This window comes from Rhinolophus hipposideros (genome assembly GCF_964194185.1).
Source record: "Rhinolophus hipposideros genome assembly, chromosome: 6".
In the NCBI taxonomy this organism is placed as follows: domain Eukaryota; kingdom Metazoa; phylum Chordata; class Mammalia; order Chiroptera; family Rhinolophidae; genus Rhinolophus; species Rhinolophus hipposideros.
The window spans coordinates 38,584,960-38,607,486 of record NC_138052.1 but is presented as its reverse complement, the minus strand read 5'-3'; the positions used below and the strand labels follow the sequence as shown (position 1 = coordinate 38,607,486).

The 22,527-nt window shown below is 36.2% G+C and overlaps 1 protein-coding gene across 1 annotated transcript in view; it reads left to right on the top strand.

Annotated features, from left to right (window-relative positions):
• Positions 1–22,527, top strand: part of PLA2R1 (phospholipase A2 receptor 1) — a 100,594-nt gene that overhangs the window by 30,545 nt on the left and 47,522 nt on the right. The window contains exons 7-11 of the mRNA XM_081051918.1: positions 1,831–2,025; positions 3,548–3,705; positions 6,667–6,765; positions 10,957–11,069; positions 19,162–19,331. Coding sequence (XP_080908044.1) covers positions 1,831–2,025; positions 3,548–3,705; positions 6,667–6,765; positions 10,957–11,069; positions 19,162–19,331 — 735 coding nt within the window. The remainder of the gene's footprint in view (positions 1–1,830; positions 2,026–3,547; positions 3,706–6,666; positions 6,766–10,956; positions 11,070–19,161; positions 19,332–22,527) is intronic.

Sequence of the window (22,527 nt, the reverse complement as noted above, 5' to 3'; positions counted from 1 at the left end):
GCATTAGAAAAACTAAATAGGCTTCCTGTTCTATTCTAGCTTTGAGTTTTATTTATGGTTACAATACAAAGTAAATGTAAGTTAGAAAATAGTTTTATAAAATGTTTTACTTGATTGATTTCCTATCACACTCCATAAATATTTCTTAGTAACACATCCTCTTTCCCGAAATAACATGCAAAACTTTTAGGTGTAACTAAGACTTAAGTGCTACCTAATTACAGTCTAGTAGCTGGAAACCCAATTATTTCTGTTTTTAAGGTCTATTACCTCTTTTAAGTTTCTGTGGGAATTAATGTCTTAACTCAGAACGTAGAGATAAAAACATAACCATTGTTAAAAGAATCATTACCATCATAATTAGAAACAACTCTAGATTTAAAATAATAAGCTGAATTATCATTTTAAAATATTATCCCTTACAATTAGGCTTTAACTTTTGTTTTCCTTTAAGTAGCTAAGCCTATGGGTATCGTAGAATATGGGGTCCGGGGCAGAAGAAGCATGCCTTCTTTTTATGTAGAGATTTTTTTCATTATTTCAAGAATGTGCTGAAATTGCTACTGTCATTATTGCTCTTTCCCTCCCTCTCTTCCTTCTTTCATTTCCCTTCAATTCTTCCTTCTTCATTTTTTTTCTTTCTTATGCCCTCCTGCCACCCTTCTTTGCTTCGCTTTTATTTACTCCCTTGATCTACTGATTGAGTTCTGAGACCAGAAATGAAGGTAGTTAAGCTAAGTTTGTTTGGATTATTTGCTTTGCTTCAAGTTCAACTAAGAATTTTGATGATCTAGTCCAGTGTCTTCCAACTGTGTTTCCAGAATGCCCAGGTTACTAGCTTGACCCCACTCTTGCTTTAATCAGAGAAGTTCCTGTTTTATCCTATCTTACCTTTACAGTGAAGTTTAAGGTTCCATTTTTAAAGGGGGCTCTGTGACTCATTTTTTTTTTTAAGGTTGAAATCACTGGAATAGATGATATCTAAATGTGCTAACATTCTTCGATTGTGATTCTAATTGCTGTCAGAGTCCTAGGAGCAATTTTAAAAGCATGTCTTGTTTCCCAAATAGCAATGGAGTTGTATCTAATTAAATTAGTGCTTAAGGGAGGTACTCAGTTGTGGTTACTAAAATAAAGTAAAAATGCTATCACCAGGTTTGGGGCAAGCTCCTGGATAGAGGAAAGCCAAAACTTGGCGTGCACACCACTGCCTTCCCTTCCAGTGTCAAAGCATTATGACACTATTTTCCTTTAAGTCTAACCTGGAGTCCCATACTCATGTGAACCCAGAGGGACATTACAAGCACTCAGACTGACCCTCAAGATGAAAGCTATTTGTCATCTCTGCTCTACAGGAAGGGGCCAGAATTTCAGACTCTTTTCAGCTGAGGATAAATATCTACCTCCACCCACATACTGCACATGAGATCCTTAGAATATCATTTAAATTATTTTCCATAATATTCCTTTGTCAGTGTGAAAAGCTTTTAAAAACGGACAACTCTAGCTGGTAAATTTTATATCTAGCCCTAATCTCAGTTTTGGCTATATTGCCTTTACCATGTCTCCGTACCTCTTTGTGCCTTAGATATCTCATCTGGAAAATGAAGCACTGAGATCCATTAGATCCTAGATCTAGATCTAGATTGGATCCTTCTCAACTCTGAGATCTAGAATTCCATAATTTCTATGTTATCGTTTCATATGTTTTCTGTTTTTCAAATTTTTAAAGTAATCATATGCTGATGGCAACTTATATTAAGGGTAATAAGTAATGTTGTAAAAATGTGGAAAATGACATTTTGTTGTTGTTGTTGTTGCTTTAAAAAGAAAAAGATGCTTGGAAATATTATGCTACCCACTGTGAGCCTGGCTGGAATCCCCACAATAGTAATTGTTATAAACTTCAGAAAGAAGAAAAGACCTGGGATGAGGCTTTGCATTCTTGCCAGTCTGATAACAGTGTATTAATAGAGATAGCTTCTTTAGCAGACGTGGAGTTTCTTGTAAACCTCCTTGGAAATGGTGAGTGCCAAATGCCTTTGATTTCATAGGTCTGAAATATAATGTAGTAACTACCTTTATTAGTGGTGTTGGAAAGAAATTAAGCTATTTAAAAGTGATTGTTTGCTGCACATATATCTGAAGTGTGTAAATAATATCCAGTAGTGCAAATGTATTGGATTTTTACAAAATACATGATTAGAAACTTTGTGACATCTCACATATGCCAGAAATATTAGATGTTTTTATTTTTTTTAAGGGGCAAAGTTAATTTCCTGAAAGTTCTAAGAAAAAAAAAAAAATCCTGAACCTGTAATTCAGTTCATGACCACTAGATAGCAGTAGTGTACTGTGGTGATGTAATCCAAGCAACAGAGGGAATTGTTTAGACAAATAATTGGATTTCAATAACTTTAGCCAGTGAAAATGGATAACATTTTTGGTGTGGTCGTTTTCAAGCTTTGTGCCGTGGTCAGGAGTGCCAAGTTCCTAGGCCTCCACCCAGCTTTAGCCGATCAGAGCAGGTGTGCCTCTGCCTGTGTCATGTAGTAGTCAACATAGAATTCCACTAAAAACACATTGAAATTGCTGACTTAGAATTAATTTTTAAAATGGAATAAAAAATCTCCAGATGCTACTCTGATGAGCTTTTCAATACTAGGTTTTAGTTTAGAATGAAAATAGAAATCCATGTCTCTGGGTTGTTTTTTTTCCTTACCCTTTGCATTTGGTATTAAAAGAATCCTGTGGCTGCCTTCATCTCAATATGGGCACCTGGATATCTCAGCTACACAGGGTCTTTCCACCGACCTGGGCTGTCCAACTTTATTTTTCCAGCAACCCATTGCTGCCATTTCAGTGCTTCTAAAAGATTCTGCTCCTTTTTCCCATGGCAAAAAAAAAAAAAAGAAAAAAAGTAAGGGAGGGAGGGAGGAAGGGAGGGAGAGAGGGAGGAAGAAAAAGAAAAATATATGTCGCAAAGCTAGACTACCATTAAAAGGTTTTTTTGTTGTTGTGTTTTTTTTTTGTTTTTTTTTGTGGGGGTGGCCGGTTAGCTTAATTGGTTAGAGCATGGTGCTAATAACACCAAGGTTGCTGTTTGGTTCCCCGCATGGGCCACTGTGAGATGCGTCCTCATTAAAAAAAAAAAAAAAAGAAGAGTTTTTTTATGTATTCTTTTCCTAAAGCAGTAGACTTTCCTATTTTTTCTTTTCTCTAGGCACAAACAAAACCAGACTTTTCAGATCTACTTTCCATACAGTAGCAGGAACTAGAGTGCCAGCAATCTGACTTGCATTGAAGCTTTGTCCTTGCATTGGTTTTAGCTCATGCTCTGCCTCACTTATAAGGCCTACATCGAGCAGATCAGATAGGATAGCACAGGAGGAAAAGGCTTAAGCAAGTATTTTATACTGAGACTGAAACAGGTTTGGTCACATGAAGAAATCACTTGCCAATTGGTATATTTTGGTAATAGCCCCAGTGATTATCTCCTTTACATATAATAGGGTTCCTGTAAGTAATTTACATTTATCTCTTACAGAAAATGCATCAGAAACATGGATTGGTTTGAGCAGCAATAAAATTCCAGTTTCTTTTGAGTGGTCCAATGGCTCTTCAGTCACCTTTACTAATTGGCACACACTTGAGCCCCAAATTTTTCCAAATAGAAGCCAGCTATGTGTCTCAGCAGAGCAATCTGTAAGTTGATTTATTTGTTCAGTGCTCACTTTGCTGGACTTGTATGTACCAGGGGCTTGGGCTATGGCAAAGACCAAGACAGGCACCGTCCCTGTTCCTCACGGGGCTTCCATGCGAGGCTGTCAGCATGCACCCACAGGAAAAACAGGGTAATTCTACTTGTCATGATAGCTCTGGGGAGCAGGTGACATGATCGCGAGAACCTCGGGTTGGGGCAGCTACTTCAGATAGGACAGTCAAAGAAGGCTCTCTGAAGAGGTGGCATTTAAGCTGCGGTTTAAAGAAAGAAAGAAAAAAAAAGCTCTTGAAGAGCAGGGGGAAGAACATTCAGGACAGGGACAGCTAGTGCCAAAGCCCAAAGACAGGCCAAGCCTTGCCATGTCTGATGATCAATGTAAGGCAGGGCCTCTGGTCCTGCTCTCAGAGGGTGGACACAGAATATGGTGAGGCTGAAAAGGAACATTAATAGAGCCATGGATAGGGGGTTCATACCCCTATATTCTCACTGGTGGCTGGGTTAGAGACACAGGAAGCAGGAGCCACATGATCCGCAAACCGCTGTCCACTTCTCTGCCAACTGCCTTGCCATCGTAGCCACAACAGTTACATTAGTGGCTAATGGCTCACTAGTTACAGCTGATGGCCAAGTAGTTACGGCAGATGGCCATCTGATCACAGCTAATGGCCATCTAATAACTGAGCCAGCATCTTTCCGTGTGAGGCCGAGAGCCTGGAAACTGCTCTCTGGGACTCTGTCCTTACAATTAAAAAAGACCAGTGTGGTGAGACGCTGTGAATAGTGAGAGGGTGAAAGGAGGAATGCAAAAATGTGAGGTGTATGAGTCCTGTATAGGAACCGCTAATAAGCCTCAAGGAAACAGAGGGCATGGTCTGATTTACATTATTGAAAGTAACTGTGGCTGCTGCGTAAAGAATAGATAGGAGAGGGGTAAAATGGAAGCTGCGAAACCAGTTTGGAAGCTACTCCAGTGAGTGAATTGGAGCAGTAAATATGGAGACAAGCAGACACATTCAAGGATCCTCTGGAAGACAGGTATCATTGCTAAATGAGATGAGGGGGTTAGAGAGAGATAGGTGTTTCGCTTGAGGAGCTACCATTTTGGTGGATGTTGGCGCCATTGTCCACCGTGGTTAAGATTAGGGGAAGAACTGAGGTGTTGGGAGATTACTCTGGAGAGTGATGATGTTTGAGCTCTATTATCTTATTAACATAAAAGGATTTCAACAGCATGTGCAACCTCTTTGAAAATTGTGAATCAGTGGGAAATTGCTCTTTTCCTCACATGAATGTAATGGTCCAATGTAATGGTGTGTATTCATGTTCTTTAAGTAGCTTAACAAAGTAACTGTGCCAACCAAACATGGAAAATTTCTAAGTACTTACTTTTATGGCATTTTTTACTGTTTTATCTTTTAAGGTGGTCACTGATATGTGCAGTTACAATTATGGTGCTAAAGCAGTGTCTCAGAGTCATGTTTGAGGAAGGAGAATCACCTCTCTAACTGTCTTGGGTCTAACTCTGCTGAAAGTTGCCACAATTTATTCTATAATATTTGATGCTTTGTTGGTTTGTTATTTTAGATATAATTAAGTTGACCTTCATTTCCTACTGATATTCTCCTGTTTTATTTCACAGACATGGGTCTTTCACTTAGCATGTTCACAAAACAGGAGCCAACATTTGGATAGAAAAATCATTTTTAAGAGAGTAAGGATAATATTATTGGATATGTCAGGACAACGTTGTTGTGTGATATTTTGTGGTGCCTTTTATGGCAGCTTAGTAGCTCCTTAAATAGCGGATGTATAAAAAGTAACATTTATTCCCATGAAATAGAACTCAATATGAATATAATTATTATAATTAACAAGTTACCTAAGCATGGTTGAAGCCTGAATTTGAATGTGAGAACCTAGGAAACTAGATATTCATTCATTCATCCATCCAATAGTTATTAAGCAATTATAGTGTGCCTGCCTCTATTCTGTAACTGCAGGGGGAGGTCCACAGGGCTGCTCTTACAGGTGGTGAGGTCAGGCTCTTGCAGAGTATGTTTCTGAGGGTCATGGAAGGGCCCCATATTCCCCTAAAAGCCTACATGCCTGAGATACCATCTAAATTTGAATTGTAAGGTTTTAGCCTAATGGGCTGATTTGTGTTAAAATAAAAAATTCTTTGGAAAGAAGGATAAAATTTTAACCTATTAGCAGTTATACTTCACACTTAGAAGTGCTTGAAGAGTGGAAACAGTATTCGCACTAGGTCTATATGGAATGGTTTCATCCAAATGGTTTGCCCCCAACCAGCACCATCAACTTCAGCTGAAAACTTGATAGAAATGTGAATTGTTAGGTCCCACCTGACTTACTGAATGAAACACTCGCTGATCGTGGGACCCAGTCATCTGTGTTTTGGTAACTCCTCAGGTGATTCTGGTATACCCTAAAGATTGAGAATCAGTGCTCTAACCCATCCCTTTACAAGAAAATTTGAGAGCAGCTTATTGTAAAGCCATCTGAGCCTGGTACTAAATCCTAGCTCTGATTTTTACTGACTGTGGGACGTTATGCAAACTATTAAATCTCACCTTTAAAATGGGAGGAACAATGCCTATCTCACAGGAATGTTGAGATAATATATGAAAGTCATTCAACATTAAGCCTGGCACACAGCAAGAAATACTCGTTGCTGCTCCCCTCCTGCCCACCAATCTAGGATTGCACGTCTTGGAATTGTTTACATGTTGGAGAGAGAGCAGGGCCTCCCACTCCTATGTACAGGGAGAATCAGCCCTTTCGAATGACAACACAGGTCTTGACATGTTACTCCATCCTGAACCACTGATTATTAACCATATTTTTATTCAAAATAGTTGGCATTGCCTATTAGCATCACTAATGGAATGTATTCCTTCATCTTGTAATATTTTTCCCCTTAGGAGGGACACTGGAAAGTGAAAAGTTGTGAAGAAACCCTTTTTTACATTTGTAAGAAAGCAGGCCACGTCATTTCCAACACTGACTCAGGCTGTCAAGAGGTAAATGCTGTTAACCTTGTGATTTAGGTGCAAGGACTTCATAACTAAAACAATTTACCATTAACTTACAGTGAAACTTCCTCCCTCCCTCTTCTACCTTTGCTCCCTCTTTTCTTTTTATTCCCTCTCTCCCTTCCTTCTCTCCTCCTTTTTTTCTGAGTGTGGAATACTTTCAACAAACCAATTATCAGCTAGAGGCACATAAAAGACTTACAATTCTGCAAGAACTGTCTTTCCATCCTCTTTGACCTAAGACGACTTTTCTTTTGAGGTAAAAAAAAAAAAATGTAAATGATACTATTATACCATCTGTACAAACAGTGGCTGTCATGCAATGCCCTGTCTCATTTAAGGTTTTCATCACCTTCCCATGGGATGTCAGAGTGAAAATGGTGCATTCCTTTGTGCCAGAGAGTAAATTTCTGCTTCCAAAGTCTTGCTTTCCTGTTCACTTTTCTCAAACTTAAATATTTGAGTAGAACACAGTAATGGAGAGAAGTGCATGTTTGCAAAATATTTATTATTTGGGAAACAGATAGTAAAAAGTACTTTAGTATTTTAAGTAATAAAATATTTTCAGTGCATTAAGTAATAAAAAAATACTTAAGATTTTAGGTTTTAACTTATAAGGTAGAAAATTGTTTTAAATTTCTTAAAATACACTTATAACCTACAATAAAGTTACAAAAAAAATCTATCAAAAAAAATATCCTCTTAGTGTCCTCAACACATGCCTTTTCTCCCTCTCTGTCTCTCTCTCTCTCTCTGTCTCTCTCTCTCTCTCTCAATCACACACACACACACACACACACACACACATTTTCCCAAACTAGGTTTTTATGCTGTTCTGCTTTAATTATTTTCTCTTCTAATCCAATTATTTATGTTCTAATCAAACAATGACCCATCTCTTCAGAACCTACATTTTATTCATTAATCAATGTGTAAACATGTGAATTACTCTTCATACTCTAGCTTAACAATACACATGCCATAGCTGACATGTTACCAAACATTTTATCTAATGATTACAGTTCCTGAATTAGTTATAGCTGATCACTGATCTAATCTCTAACTGAAGAGAAATATGAAAAAACTTCTTACTGTGGCTTTCAAGTCAATTCAACATATTTTGTGTTGAGAGGGCAATTCACTTCTTACATAGCAGAAACAGAATGGATGCTTTATTCAAATATTTTTACACTGCTTCCTTTTTCTGGCTAGCAGTACAGTATTTAATGCTAAGGTGAGACCCGGTTCTCTAACTTTATGGTGAAATTCCCATCAATTTCTTTATGCATCAGCCTATGAGTATGGTTTCAAAAGGTTCCTTTCTTTTAGCCAATTGCTTCAATATAATTTTCTAAACAGTCTGCATATACAAAATCAATTTATACAATAAGTTTTGATCATTTCCAAGCAAAAAAAAAAAAGATTTATTTTTCTCTTCGAGTCACTTTTTTGGGGATTGCACACTATAAGCAATTGTTTCAGTGTTGTCATCATCACCTCATTTCATTTAAAGTGAACCGGCACCTCAGGTACAAGGGCTACTCGTGGGTACCACCAATTATTCTTCCCACTTTCATTATGTGGACAAAGGCTTGTAGCAAAGAGCCTTTGTTTTTCTGGTTATTACTAGGCCACATTTCTTTAGCCCGTTCAGTTCTTGGAATTTTTTGTTTTGCTAAGTGGCCTGTGATCTAAAAACTACTAATGAAGAAAGACTACTTTGTCAGAAAGGTCAAGTTGTCAGGCTTCCTCTACCTGTCCTTCCAGATGCAAAAGCAGTCTAACCTCCCTGTCCCATCTGCAGTGAGGCACGAAGGGGCTCTGGCCGCAGCTGTCAATCACTCCACAGATAAGGTTGCGGAAGAGGTTATGGCAGTGAGTTCAGAGCACATCCTGGCCGACAGAATGTGGGACTCCTGTGAGCCACACCTCATTTAATCATATGTTCTGAGCTAAAACACCATGTTTCCCCAAAAATAAGACCTAGCCGGACAATCAGCTCTAATGTGTCTTTTGGAGCAAAAATTAATATAAGACCCAGTCTTATTTTACTATAACATAAGACCAGGTCTTATATAATATAATATAATATAATATAATATAATATAATATAATATAATATAATATAATATATAATATAATATAATATAATATAATATAATATAATATAATATAACAACACAACAATATAATATAATATAGTATAATATAATATAATATAATATAATATAATATAATATAATGTAATATAAGTACTGGGTCTTATATTAATTTTTGCTACAAAAGACACATTAGAGCTGATTGTCTGCTAGGTCTTATTTTCGGGGAAACATGGTAGCTAATTTCTAAAATAAGGTTTTCTTTAATTTACTGCAAGGTGGAGACCTTTTCCAAGAAATATAGCAGAAATCATTTTATATTTGATCAAATTCTGGCAAGCAATGGCACGGCACAAAATGAAGTGTATTTTAACTTTGGTGAATATGTAAAAATATATATAAGTGATGTGATTTTATAATATTGAAAGTAAAAGAACTAAAATAACTCAGTTGAAATACAGGAGACTGATGAATGCATGTCTTCTATATTGTATGATTTTAAAGAATAGAGCCACCCTTCATTGCTCCCAGAGCTGAGCTACGGAACACACATTTGTCACTTTTTTGTCTGAGTGCCAAAGCTTTCTTTCTTTCTCTCTAAAAGGTTAGCCAGTTGATTTAGGAATACTCTTTATCAAAAAATATGTATTTTGGCCAATTTCTATTTGGATGCATTATAATCCCGCCAAGACCATCCTGGATTGCTCCAGAATTGGGTTTCAGGTCAGCTTATCCACTCGTCAGTGACTTTATCCAAGTCCCTAACCTCAGTGAATCTCAGTGGGATAACACATGAAATAAGGAATATGAAAGTTGAAAACATATACACCATGGCCTAGATCCAGCTGTCCTCTTTGTTCATGCTTAGTCTCCGTCTCTATTCTAAGGACTCTGCCTGGGTGTCTCCCTTGATTTTCACAACAGCCCCATGGATGCCATGCCACCCGATTTTACAGAGGAGGAAATTAAAACATGGAGAGATTAGATGAGGGCACACGGGGGTAGAACCAGAATTCAAACCCATGCATTCTGTCTTCAAAGCCAACATTCTTTACTTTCTACCAGTCTGTAGGAACCATTTGTTTCAAATTCTATATGTTTAAACTGTGTGTGTGTGAGTGTGTGTGTGTGTGTGTGTGTGTGTGTGTGTGTAGGAGAGAGAGAAAGAAAGAAAGAGAGAGATTTTGAGAAAATGCCCCTTTATTTTCATTTGCTTTTAAGCTTTTAAGTTTTTTGTTTTTTTAAATTAAAGTTTATTGGGGTGACAATTGTTAGTAAAGTAACATAGATTTCAGGTGTACAATTCTGTATTACATCATCTATAAATCCCATTGTGGTTCACTACCCAGAGTCAGTTCTCCTTCCATCACCATATATTTGACCCCCTTACCCTCATCTCCCTCCCCCCTCCCCCCTTACTTTCTGGTAGCCTCTAAACTATTGTCTGTGTCTATGAGTTTTTGTTTATCATTTGTTTGTCTTGTTCTTTTGTTGTTTTTGGTTTATATACCACATATCAATGAAATCATATGGTTCTCTGCTTTTTCTGTCTGACTTATTTCACTTAACATTATAATCTCAAGATCCATCCGTGTTGTCACAAATGGTCCTATTTCATCTTTTCTTACCGCCAAATAGTATTCCATTGTGTATATTACAAATAGAATTACCATATGACCCAGCAATCCCTCTCCTGGGTATCTACCCAAAAATCTGAAAACATTTATCCATAAAGACACATGTGTTCACTGCAGCTTTATTTACAGTGGCCAAGACATGGAAACAACCAAAATGTCCTTCGATAGATGAATGGATAAACAAGTTGTAGTATACATAAGCTTTTAAGTTTATTAAAACTTTTAGGTTTCAAGAATTAAATAAATCTAGAAATGACTATAGCTAATGGCATTATCAGATAGAATACATATAAAGATGTCAAGAAAAATTAAAATTTTGAGTTTGGAGTGGGTCAGAGGAGAAAGTAATGTAAGCGGTAAATGAGAATAGACAAATAAAAAGATCTTTTGCTGTTGAACTAAATCAGATGATGTCCTCAATTTTCTGCTTCCTTTTTTCTGAGGGATGGGAGAGACATGGTGGATTCTGTTACAAAATTGACACCATCCTGCGAAGCTTTGACCATGCCTCCAGTGGTTATTATTGTCCTCCTGCGCTTGTAACCATTACAAACAGGTAAAGTAGAAATTTTCTATCAGAAATGTGACTGTGCTTTGACCTGAGGGATCTGGGAATGATAAAATCTTGCCACAATCAGTGACTTGTCAAAATCTAAAGAGTACTGTACATTAGCGTATTAAATTTTTTAAAGTATTGGTTGAGATGAATTAAAATCATGCTATGTTATTCCTAAATTAATTTTTGAGTAACAAATAGTAAAATTTAAGATGACTTTTACTTTCTATAAACATTTGTTAATTATCTAGCTTGCTACTATATTCAATTGTATTAGATTTTATCTTCCAAGTGTCTATAATGGGAAAGGAATATGTTGTTTAACAATTAATTTTTTTTTAATTTAACGTGCATGAGTCATGTGGGTGTTTTTTGTTTTTTTTTTTTTTTTTAAGAACAAAAGTAAGTATAACTGAACTGTGGAGGATATTCAAATCCTTCCCCATTGTTTCTCAGGTCTATGTTTAATTAGAGTCAGACTTCTCTATGCACTGGTGTCTTCTCAATGCTAACAGAGAAACTGCGTCCTTTTGACACTCCATATCACAGCATGCTACAGATGTATAATAGGAGATTAATGCATTAAAGGCAGAAGTGACCTCGGTGTCACTGTCTATATCAGAAGGACATTGAGGGCTGGGAAACCAACTCCTCCTGCTGAAGACAGAAGCAAGGTAGAACTCTTCAGTGGTTCCAGGGGACAACTATACTTGCAAAGCAAGTCACTTGCTTTTATACTGAGGCCATTGGCTTTCAAATATCCACTAAATACCAGGAAACAGAACAACTGGTTTCATCTGGAGACCCTTATGGTTTCATCTAGAGACCCTTCACATGGAGAAAGGCCTGTGTGCTGTCTCTGCTCTCCCCACAAACGGAGCCAACATTCAAAGACACTGGTATTTCCTTCGTCCTCTTACCTTCTTTCCCCGTCTTTTCTCCAAACATTATACAGGAATGCATCCATGTATGTGCACGTGCGCACGCACGCACATGAACAGATTGACAGCATTTGGTAAAATAAATTGTCTGGTAAACCATCCTATGCTCAGGAGACCCTTCCTTCAGTGTTGTTTTTAATTGTACCCTCTCCTCCCCAAAATAGCTGGGGCATATAGAGGGAGAAAAGTTTTTATCCTCAATTTGTTAATCTACCCAAAGTATTTCAGTAGCATATCGGGTTGGAAGTCCTCTAGTCAGTGAGTCAACATAAGACTTCATTCAGTAGCCTGACCAATGAACTGTGCTCTTAAGTTAATTATACTTTATATTTCACTGAAGAAAATAAGTCTGTTTCGCTTGTGTTTTTTTTTTTTTATGTGCCTTAGTCTTTCTTCTCTCTCTTTCTCTCTCTCTCTCTCTCTCTGTCTCATATTCATTGAGGGTCACACATCTGGTGCTGTGGTAACTACTTTTAATAGGTTACCATGTTTCCCTAAAAATAAGACCTAGCCAGACAATCAGCTCTAATGAGTCTTTTGGAGCAAAAATTAATATAAGACCCGGTCTTATTTTATTATAATATAAGACTTGGTATAATATAATATAATATAATAAATATAATATAATATAATATAATACTGTAATACTGGGTCTTATATTAATTTTTGCTCCAAAAGACATGTTAGAGCTGATGGTCCGACTAGGTCTTATTTTGGGGGAAACAGGGTATGCAAAAATTCAATAGGCAAGAAAATTATTTGAATACCTACTTTGTAAGAAGCACCATATTGGTATGCTGTACAAAAGAAATAAAAGGTACAGTGTAATCTCCTGGGTGCCATTGCAGGCCCGCTGCTAAAGAGATAGAACGTAGATACACGAAACAAGTGAAGAAAGTATAATAACACAATAAATGGATAAATTCAGAGTGACATTACAGGTAACCCATGGTGCCAAAGTGACCCAAGGTAAGGCAGAAATCTGTTAGAGTTCAAACGCTTCATTTTCTAAATACCTTTTAAGGACCTCATGTAAAAGATAGAAAGTGTCAGGAAAAAAACACACTACTGTTTCATTTCCCCTAAAACTGGATACAAGAGTATGTTGTAAACACTTAAAACTTTTTCTTTGATAAACCGTGTCCAGTAGCCAGTACTATGTATGGGCCAACTCTAAAGCAGAACTGTGGCATAGGTAAGTTTGTTTTTGTCCCAGTCTCAGCCTCCCAGGCCCGCCCCAGTGACTTGTGCTGGCAACTCAGTCACCAGCCAAGATCCCGGGGTACCACTCGCTCACCCCAGTGGGGCATCTCTTCCAGGCATATCACATTCATATGCACTGCTCTACAAACATGTCTACATCCAGAGCAGTGACTCCAACATGGGACGTGCAAGTTGAGGGAAGGAAAGGTGCCATGCTCCTGATTTTTATTCATGTAGACCCCAACAGGTTAGAAAAAAAGACCCACATTGTACAATTCTTTGATAATACATCTTGGAATATTTTCCAACACCATCCTTTGTCTGAGAAGTTTGGGCAGTAGATGGAAAGTCTCCTCAGATCCAGGAGTGTCCACTAGCAGCCCTGGTAATCATTTTCTTCCATTACTGATTTCCGTTTGAGTTAAGACACTCCTGTCACTCACCAGTACCCAAGCTTGTAATTGCTAATTGATTTTCCACTCTTCTGCACAATTGAGCGACAGGTTTGATAGGCACAATTAGAACCACCTGCTACAAATTACTTATTTCTTTTGTTATCTGGTAACTGCTCCCGGGCTAGAACTTTTAACACTTTGTGGAATAGAGAGGGGAAGAAAAACAGACCCTTATTGTTGGATAACAGAATTTTATTTGCTTGCTGTTACCAAATTTTTTCAGGCCTGGCCACTGTTCTTCCAGATAGCACGAATGTGGAGCTTGGGTTCCAAAGTTACCATGGGTACTTATCTAAATACATGTATATCTAAATCTTGAATCAATCCGTCAAGGAATATTTGGTACAAAATAATCCAAATGATATTCAATTTTGTGAAAATTTTCCAAAAGTTAGAAATCCTGTAATATCTCATTTTATCCTCGGTTTAAGTGTGCATGATTTTCAAACACATGTCAGCTCTGTTATTTTCCTGCAGCCACCATATCCCCCAAACAATTTTGCAGTTAACTTTTTTATTGTGGTAAAATATACATAACATAAAATTTACCATTTTTGCCATTTTTAAGTCTACGGTTCAGTAGCATTAAGTACATTCACATTGTTGTGCAACCATCACGACCATCCATCTCCAGAATTTTTTTCATCTTCCCAAACTGAAATCCTGTACCTATTACACAATCACTGTTTATTCCCTCTTGTCCCCAGCCTCTGGTTACCACCATTCTACTTTCCGCTTCTATGAGGTTGACTACTCTAGTTACCTCATAAGTGGAATCAGTTGTCCTTTTGTGCCTGGCTTATTGCACTTAGCCTAATGTCCTCCAGGTTCATCAATCTTGTAGCATCTTGTACCAACACTTGTTCTTTTCTGTTTTTGTTTTTTGTTTTGGGTTTTTTTTATGTATATATAAATAGCCATCTTAATGAGTGTGAAGTGCTATCTCATTGTGATTTTTATTTGCATTTCCCTAATTATTAGTGATATCGAGCATCTTTCATGCTCTTATTGGTATCTGTATATCTTCTTTGGAGACATCTCTATTCAAGTCCTTTGTCCAATTTTTAATTGGAGTGTTTGTTCTCCGTTACTGAGTTGTAGGATTTCTTTGAATATTGTGAATATTAATCCCTCATCAGATACATAATTTGTAAATATGTTTTCCTATTCTTTGGGTTGCCTTTATACTCTGTTGATAGTGTCCTTTGATGTGCAAAAGCTTTTAACATCGTTTTAGTCCAATTTATGTATTTCTTATTTGTTACCTGTGCTTTTGGTATCATAACCAATACTAAATTCACTGTCATGAAACTTTCCCCCTGTGTTTCCTTTGAAGAGTTTTATAGTTTAGCTCTTACCTTTAGGTCTTTGGTCCACTTTGAATTAATTTTTATAAAGAGTCCAGCTTCATTCTTTTGCAGGTGGATATCCGGTTTCCTCAGCATGATTGTTGAAAATACTGTTCTTTCCCCATTGTATGGTCTTGGCACCCTTGTCGAAAATCACTTGACCATATACGTAAAGATTTATTTTGGGGTTCTCTATTCTATTTCATTGTTCTATATGTCTTTACGCCAGTACTTCACCATTTTGATTACTATACTATTTAGTAAGTTTTGAAATCAGGAAGTGTTAGACCTCAAACTTTGTTTTTCTTTTTTGTCGTTTTTGCTATTCCATGTGAACTTTAAGATTGATTTTTACCACTTCTGCAAAAAAAAAAAAAAATCATTGGCATTTTGATAGGGATTGCATTCAATCTGTAGATTGCTTTGGGTAGTATGGACATTTTAAGAATAAGTCTTCCAATCCGTGAACATGGGCTCTTGTCCCATTTATTTGTGTCTTCTTTTGTTGTATACAATGTTTTGTAGTTTTCAGTGTACAAGTCTTTCACATCCTTGGTTAAATTTATCCCTAAGTATTTTATTCTTTTTGATGCTATTATAAATGGAATTGTTGTTATACCTTCCTTTTCAGATTGTCCATTGTTAATATATAGAAATGCAACTGATTTGTTGACTTTGTATCTTGCAACTCTACTGAATTTGTCAGTTCTAACAAGTTTTATTGTAGAATGCAGTTAACTTTCTTTTTAAAAACACATTTTAATTATCCCTTTAAAAAGTATACAATAAAAAAGTATACAATAAAAATATTATCATTGGCACAAATTTAAGCAAGCCAGGAGAATGAGACTAAAAAGTGAAAGCGTACCCTCACCTCCACTCTTTCCCCTTCCCAACCAATCCCACTCTGCTTCCCAAAGGTAACTGCCGTTAGCACTTTGACATTTGCTCCTCCAGGTTTAGTTTTTGTATATATATTAAGTATATTTTCTAAGTCTATATTTCTCTTCTAGCCTTTTGCAAGAAACAATATCTAAAAAATTAACATTTCTAGTTCTTGAAGAATGCCACCAGAAACTTCTTGCAATAACGATCAGGATGTGTGTCTCCCATTTTAAAATTACTGATATTCTCTTTCCATTCTTTATTAAAAGAAAGAGAAAGAAATTGATCATTTTTATATTAGTTTAGAAATTGAGTCATTTATTTAAAAACGGCATAAAATGTTAACAGTTATGTTACTGGGAGAAATCCAATTGCAATTACTCAGTTCAAAACTGAGTTGCTTCTAATAGGATCGTTATATATAAAGACTACCAGGGTGATTTTTCTTTCTTTCTTTTTTTTTTTTTTTTTTTTTGCTTTTAGTTGAAATAGCTCTCTAGTAGAGCTACTTCCAATGCATTACTTTTTTCATTCTCTTGTTTAGGTAATACAAACACAATTATTACAGTACTGCTGTCTGCTAAGTTCTAATTTGTTCACAGGCAAATAGAAAACATCTTTTTTCAGCTACATATGGATAAACTGCTACATATGGAAATCAGGGAAATCATCTGATTTTCAGCTACATATGGAAAAATATAATATTTAATTAGAGATTTAAGTATAAAATACCTCCTTTGAAGTAGACACTTTTGAAAAGAAAAAATGTTTTTTTGAAATAAAAAAATTGTCAGTTTACCAAAAATATGTATTGCTGTCTTCAAATTGCATTTTTAAATTAAAAATTTAATGTTTAGCACTATGAGCAACACATGCTTGTCAAACTGATGGAAGTTTAAGATATATTTCTCTGTCTTACACTAAAAACATACATTTTATTTCTTAATTTTTTTAATGAGTTGACTGGAAAATGTAATTTCTTTCTGAGTTTAAGAATTATTCCCCTACAAAATTTAATTTTATAAATAGGTACATGCAGCAAAATATGTTATCATTTGTTTTTCTAAAGAATAACAAAAGATGTTTACTGAATTCCTTAAAGATAACATTTATCCTGGTTAAAAAAATAATATAAAAATATGTACATATGGTTATTTTTTGTTCCTTAAATCATATTTGAACTAAACAATCTCAGTGAAAACAGACAAAAAGGCCAGATGTTATAAAACTCTGGAATATTGTCAAATGAAGATTGTAAAACAAACAGCCAGGAAAGACTTTAAAAGTCATCTGCTCTATTAGTGTAAGCCAGAGTTTCACAACACTTTAGTGTTTGAAAGCAAATAGAGTGGTAAAGAATATAAATTGTTCTCTTGTTTTTTTTATCAGTTGGAAACAGATACTCAAGAGATTGCATGCTGTTATCCAGAGTTAATTACTTAGAATATGTGGTTGAAAGGAAAGGTATATTTGCAGAATTTCTTTATTAACAATGCCTCTTCTAAACTGGACCAAGAAAACTATAGTCCTGTTTTGATTTGAAGGTTTTAGGATGTTAGGTATGGGTATTATATGCAACTACTTAAAAGATATACCTGACAATGGAAAAGCAGAAGGTTTCTATTGTTTTAAGCATAAATGATAAATGGAGAAAAGATAAATCAGAATGGACTAAATCTAAAACCAACAAGTGACAAAAGCAAAATGTTGTCATGAATAATGATACCAGAGGCCAAGTTCACAGACAACGTTATTTCTCTCCATTATTGGACAAATGACATACAAAGTACAAGGTAATAGAAGAACCAGAAATGCCCTCTGAGTGTAGAACCAGCACAGTGAATGGTGGTCCTGGCCGTAGCTGCCATGCTGCAGTGATTTGCTGGCCTCCTAGCACAGCAGTTTCAGGCACAAGCTGGGCATGATAATGTGCTACTCTGCTTCCGAGGGGAGAAGGAAAAGTAGTCTCTATTATGAGAGCATGAACCAATGGAAAGGTATGGAAAATTACAACAGCATGTAGACAATGTTTACCTTTATATACCTTCCTTTCGAAGTACATTTAAATAGGATCTGTCACTGCAATCTGGTTAAAAAAGAACTTTTCTAAATTCAAATGTGTGCTAGTCAGATTATTAATAGAGTACCTGCATGCTGTAGTAAAAACATTTACTAAAGCCTGAGAGTCCATATGCTCTGCGACGATGAGTGTCATGGATGTGTAAGACCACTAACTACTGCTAGTGCTGTGCAAAGGCTGTCTAAAACTTTACACCTTTATGTTCATTTTTCTTTCCCTCCCCTATTTCTTTTGAGCCTTTCTATTCTTGAATGACCCCATTGCTTTTGCATCTTTTTGCAAGTTAAGGATGCAGAGTAATGAAAAAATCCAAAATGGGATGAAAACTTTATATGTATTAAAACTAAATTTTTCAAGATAATTTCCAACTTAGCTTAACATTTCGATGCCACTTAAATTTTAACACATTTCTTTTTTTAGGTAGTCATGTGAAAGACTATTTACAAGTTTTCTAGATTCTGCTTTAGATGCATTCATGTTGGGAATGGACCATTGCCACCAATCCATGAACACTAACTTATTCAGCTGCTTGGGGGAAATGTTACTGGGTGTACTTCCTTGCGTTTATTCCTAGGGTTTTAAATTTATCTTCAGTGAATGTGCACATCTGAACACATTTGAATAAGCCGAGGACTCCATGTGGCTGTGAACAAATTGATTTGGGAGACGTAAAATGGCTACTCCAATCTCTGTTCCATTCTCACCAAGCAAATGTGGTGGGTGGGTGCATGTAAACTCTGTTGGCAGATACTCATTCAGAAAAACATTATATCCTTCCTTCTCCCCCCCTTCCAACTCTTCACCTCATGCAGGTTATGGCATGGTGTGTGCTGTGCAGCCTAATTACAAAATAGGGCACATGTTGCGCCAAGAAATGTATTAATCCTGGCTTTGTGGACTTTACCACCTATACTTCGAAACTGGAGCTGGACTCTATGCCTTGAAAGAATTAAGCCCTGCCTGTAAGAGTCAAATTCTCCTCACTTGTGTTTTCTGCAAATTGCACTGACATTTGGCATTTATTAGTAACATATTAGGGTCCTCAGGTATTTTTCTGCTTCATGTTCTAAAGAATTCTGTGTTTATTCTGGTGCCATTCTGTGCACCACATTATGTTTCAATGACATTTTTTTATTGCCCAGAAATTTACTATAACCATTTCCTTTTTCCTTTTTTAAGGTTTGAACAAGCATTTATTACCAGTTTCATCAGTAGTGTGGTAAAAACAAGGGACAGTTATTTTTGGATAGCCCTTCAAGACCAAAATGACACAGGAGAATATATGTGGAGGACAGCAGGGCAGACATCTGAGCCGGTGCAGTACACACACTGGAATGCACATCAGCCCCGTGAGTAGAGGAACAGTGATACCATTTCTCCCTCCTGTTTTTTTGCCCCAAATTCCTTTCACCCCTTGGTCCACCTCCTTTGATTCTTCCTTAATGTTTCCTTAATGCCTAAATCAGTTAAAACAATTACCACAGATTCTCAGAGGATGACACATAGCTGGTCATTTTTAAAAATATAATCCAAATGAGTCATGCGACTTGTTCAAGGTATAAATCCATTGCTCAAGACCACACACGTCTTTATTAGTCCAAGTCTGCTTTCTCCCTCCTAAATTCTTTCCAAGAATCCCAGGATAGTTTGAGATAATTCACAGGGAATGGGCACCTGTGGGCACATCTAATCAGTTCAGCCACTGCCATGTATCTTTGCTGAGGAATGATGACCCATTACTTAGATAACATTCTTGTTCGTCCCTCTCCTCCATGGACTTCTGTGGTACCTTAACAGGATTCCAGAGTTACAGCTCTGTTAGTTCACCCTTATGTGTTCAGCTCTGGATCCCCACGCATGAAACTGTGCCAGGTTAGCCAGTTCCCGAGAAGCTAATGGCTTTAGCCACAACCTACACTAGAACCAGTCCCGTGGAACAAGTTTTAAGCCCTTGTGTTAAGCTTAAGTCACCAACCTAGACCTAACACCCCTTTACTTCAAAGTGAATTTCTGTTCAAATGCCTTGATCTCTTACTTGCCTGTGGGTCTCAATCAGGGCTACTCCAACAGATGATAGGAAGCAGGTTACCACTAAATTTTAATCTGGAGGAAATGGATTAGAGACCTCAGGTGCTTCCCTGAGGAAAGATAAATATTATTATAATATGATAATTATTATCATATATCAAACATACAATTAATCAAAAGACTAATTGTACTAATTATAAGACAGAGCTTGTCAAAGAGAATCAAAAAACAAGATCCAGCTATATGTTGTCCACAAGAAACCCATTTTAAATATAAAGACACATATAGATTAAAAGTAAAGGGATGGAGAAAAATATACCATTGTAACATTAATTAAAAGAAAATAGGAATAGCTATATTAATTTCAGAAAGAACAGATTTCAGAGTAAGGAAATTTTTCAGGGATAAAAGGGATATTACACAATGATAAAAGAGTCAGTAGTCTAAGACATAACAGTTCTTAATGTGTATGGGACCTAACAACAGAGTGTCAAATATGTGAGGGAAAACTGATAGAACTGCAAGGAGAAACAGATGAATTTACTATTATAGTTGGAGATGTTTAACATTTCTCTACCAGAAATGGACAGATCTAATAGGCAGAAAATTAATAAGAATAGTGCTGAACTTAACAGTACCATCAATCAATTGGATATAATTGACATCTATAGACTATTTCATCCAACAACAGCAGATTACACATTCTTCTCAAGCTCATGTGGAACATTCACCTAGATAGACCATACTCTGGACCATAAAACACACCTTCCCAAATTTAAAAGAATAGAAATCACACTATCTGCGCAGGCCACAGTGGAATTAAACTAGCAATCAATAACAAAACGATACCTGGAAAATCCCAAAATACTTGTATATTAAACAATAACTTCTAAATAACATAGATCAGAAAAGAAATCCCAAAGTAAATTTTAAAATATTTTAAACTAAATGAAAATAAATTGCTATGTATCAAAAGTTATGCAGGGAGATGCAGGGAAAGCAGGGCTTAGAGGGAAATTTGTAGCATTGAGTGCATACATTAGAAAAAATATCTAAAAGCAATAATCGAAGCTTCCACCTTAGGAAATAGAAAAAGAAGAGCAAATTAAATTCATAGTAAGCAGAAAAAAGAAATGAGAAGTATTAGAGCTGATATCAATGAAACTGAAACCTGGAAATCAATTTAAAAAACCCAATAAAACCAAAAGTTGATTCTTTGAAAATATTAATTAAATCGATAAGCCTCTAGCCAGCCTCACTAAGAAAAAAGAGAGAAGACACAAATTACTAAAATTATAAATGAAAGAAGGCACATCACTACAGATCCCTTGGACACTGAAAGAATAATAAAGGAATATTATGTACAACTCAAACCTTACACCTTCACAAGAATTAACTCAAAATGGATCATAGGCTTAAATGCAAAGCTATAACTCTCCCAGAGTAAAACATAATAAAAAACCTAGATGACCTTGAATATGGCAAGGACTTTTTAGATACAACACTAAAGGCATAATCCATAAAAGAAATAATTGATGAGCTGCACCTCATTAAAACTAAAATGTTCTGCTCTGAGAAAAATGGTGTCGCGAGAATGAGAAAACAAGATACAGACCAGGAGGAAATATTTGCCAAAAGCACACGTGATAAAAGACTGTTATCCTAAATATACAAAGAACTCTTAAAACTCAACAAGAAAACGAAAAACCCAATGTAAAAATGGACAAAAGACCTTAGACAAAGAAGATATATAGATAGCAAGTAAGCATATGAAAATGTGTTCAAGATCATATGCCATTAGGAGATTGCAGATAAAAACAACAATGAGATATCACTATAAACCTCCTAGAATGACCAAATTCCAAAATACTGACAACACCAAATGCCAACTAGGATGCGGAGCAACAGGAATGCCTCATACATTGCTGGTGGGAATGCAAAATGGTACAGCCATTTTGGAAGACAGTTTGGAGATATATACAAAGGTACACATATTCTTACCACATGATCCAGCAATCACACTCCTTGATATTTATCCAAACGAATTAGAAACACTTTCACACAAAAACCCATACTTGGATTTTTATAGAAGCTTTCTTCATAATTGCCAAAACTGGTAAGCAATCAAGAGGTCCTTCAGTAGGTGAATGGATAAATAAACTACGGCCTATGTAGACAATGGAATATTATTCGTTGCTAAAAAGAAATGAGCTATTAAACCATGAAAAGACATGGAGGAAATTTAAATGCATATTACTAAGGGAGGGAAGCCAATCTGAAAAGGCTACATGCTGTTTGATTTCAACCACATGACCTTCTAGAAAAGGCAAAACTATGGGGACAATAAAAAGATTAGTGGTTGACAGGGGTTAGTGAGGAGGGACAAATGAATAGTCAGAGCACAGAGGATTTTTCAGGCAGTGAAACTATTCTATATGATACTACAGTGGTGGATATATCATTATATCTTTATCGAAACCTATAGAATGTTCAACACCATGAGTGAACCCTAATTTA